Genomic DNA, 2380 nt, shown 5'->3' with positions numbered 1-2380 from the left:
TTACAAACATGACTACTTGAAATTATGTAATGAGTGGAAGAAAAAGCTACATCAATAAAAGACGCCATAATATTGGTCTGCAAATATGGCAGGATGAGAACTATGGTGCAGATTTTTACTTACTGCCAGCGGGAGAAGAGTGGCAACGCGATTGGATGAGGAGCTTAACAAGGAGCTCTTATTCTCCTTGTAGGGGACATCTCCCGTCATCTTGGCCAGAAGAAGATCCAACACCTGGGAGGTAAGAGGGGGATCAGAGGACAGCGCCTTCCACAACGTACACGTCTCACTGGCAGGAGAAAAAGGTCCAGAGAACATAAACATATAACAAGATATGGAGAATACCAACTACCATAGCGTCCCATCATCTCCTGCCATCACCACACTCCTGTCCAATCACTATTACATTATTGATGTCCAATCACAGCCACCTCCCTGTCCAATCACTGACACCTCCCTGTCCAATCACAGACACCTCCCTGTCCAATCACTGACACCTCATTACCAATCAACATTTTGCCTCGGAGTTTAATCCCAGTCTCTCTTCTTATTGGCAGTCTGTTCTACCCCTTCACTATCCAATCACTGTTTCCCCTCACTGTCCATTCAGAATTTCCCCCTCAATGGCAATCTGTTCTCTCTCCTGTCTTCCCTAACTATAACCCCACAATACTTGCTGCTCTTCCCAATCACCATACAATCATTCTTTTCTCTCGCTCTCCTGTCTCCAGGTATGTCAGGTCATTCCCACCTACCAGGAGCATTGTCCTAGGATGTATAGCGGTCAATTACCTATCATATGGAAGAGGGCTGGACAATAGGCTGGAGACCACGGCACCCACATGCTGCGTAGCCAGGATATAGATGGCCTGTATAGCGGCTTTTTTAATGTGTTCCTCTGAGGTTTCTTCCAACTGTTCACGTACACGATTAATAATCTCTGGGACCTAAGTAGAAACATAATTTCCTAAGACAAGGGAGAGGATTATGTCAGTCTCCTCCACCATTCCATCCCTGTGCCTCTTACACCTTCTCCTGTGTTCCATGTGTAGCCAATACTTTTCTATGCACTGAGATGATGGAAGAGCACATTGTAGAGAGATGACAGAATGAATGATAAAGGGGGGTCCCGCCACCTCTTGGATAGACACATTATACAGAGAGCGGACAGAAGGAGGTACCTTGGACAGTAAGATGCTGCCCCTGTCTTTCAGCAAAGAGTTGATCATGACAGTAGCTGCTCGGGAACAGTTGGTGTCTGGATCAGAGAGGCTCTCGAAAGTAATAAAGAGGAGGCTGGTGAGTTGTTCAGGAGGAAGTCGTTTTCCAATGATCTAAGAGAGATAATATGATGGGAAGAAGAGTCAAACAGAACTTTTGACAGCCGTCCCACAGCCAATTAAAACATGAGAAATCGGGCTGTATGTGATCAAAAAATCAGCAACCAAAAGGATAGCAGGCCAAACTGACCATGGCGATGTTATAGCAGGTATGAAATAAGATGTTGGAGTCTGGATTCATGAGACCATGTCTGAGAGTCAGGAGCTTCTCCACCAACTCGTCCTTGTGATCAGGAGCAAATCCTATATACAGAAAAAAAATGAAAGCAAAGGACAATATGTTCAGTGATCCCCCCAGATGCTTTTAGCAGCACCCAGCACTTTTCAGTAAACGCCTGGCTGGTTGGATGGATGGGTACTGAAAAGCTGGGACACAATACTGGGGCATTGGACAGGTGGGGCAGAAAATAAAGAGGATGGAAAAATGGGACAAACTAAGAGTGTGAGCATTAAAAACAAGAACAACAACATTTCTGAGTTGTCCCAACAACTTTTTGACCAGTTGTCCGCAACTTCTTCACACCCAACTTATACACTTCTGGGGAGTACACGGATGTAATGAAGCACAAAGAGGGTATGAAGGTTAAATGGGAGAGGTGGGATCAGGGCAACAAAGGGGGGTTGTGATTAGGGTACACAAAGGGAGCAGAGGTAATAAAGAGGCATGATTGGGGTACACAATGGGGGGTTATAAAGAAGAGGCAAAATTGGGGGTACACAAAAGGTAGCAGAGGTAATAAGGAGGCATGATTGGGGGTACACACAGGGAGGGTAATAAGAAGGAGGCATGACTGGGGTACACAGAAGGGAAACAAGTTATATGGGGGGAAGGTTTTTCAGATGCATGTGCTACTTCTCTGTTTCCAGGTCCAGTGGGTTAGTCACTCACCTTCATATCTCAGTTGGATATATAAGAGGTAGTAGATACAATCCAATGTGCGTTGGCGAATAGATGCAAGAGAGTCTGAACAGCGAGGGGACAATCGCCCAATCAGGAGCCCCAGATTATGAAATGGGACAACTGACTGTTTACAGAAAGA

General features: G+C 45.5%; 1 protein-coding gene across 1 annotated transcript in view; it reads right to left on the bottom strand.

The window, feature by feature from the left end:
* Positions 1-2380, bottom strand: part of MROH1 (maestro heat like repeat family member 1) — a gene marked incomplete at its 5' end in the record, with an annotated part of 41180 nt that overhangs the window by 14402 nt on the left and 24398 nt on the right. The window contains 5 exon segments of the mRNA XM_072413182.1: positions 124-289; positions 793-947; positions 1182-1334; positions 1471-1583; positions 2230-2365. Of these exon segments, the coding sequence (XP_072269283.1) occupies positions 124-289; positions 793-947; positions 1182-1334; positions 1471-1583; positions 2230-2365 (723 nt within the window).

Source organism: Pyxicephalus adspersus, chromosome 5 (genome assembly GCF_032062135.1).
Source record: "Pyxicephalus adspersus chromosome 5, UCB_Pads_2.0, whole genome shotgun sequence".
NCBI classification, from domain to species: Eukaryota; Metazoa; Chordata; class Amphibia; order Anura; family Pyxicephalidae; genus Pyxicephalus; species Pyxicephalus adspersus.
Note: the sequence above shows the minus strand (reverse complement) of the source record. Positions and strands in the feature narration are given on the sequence as shown.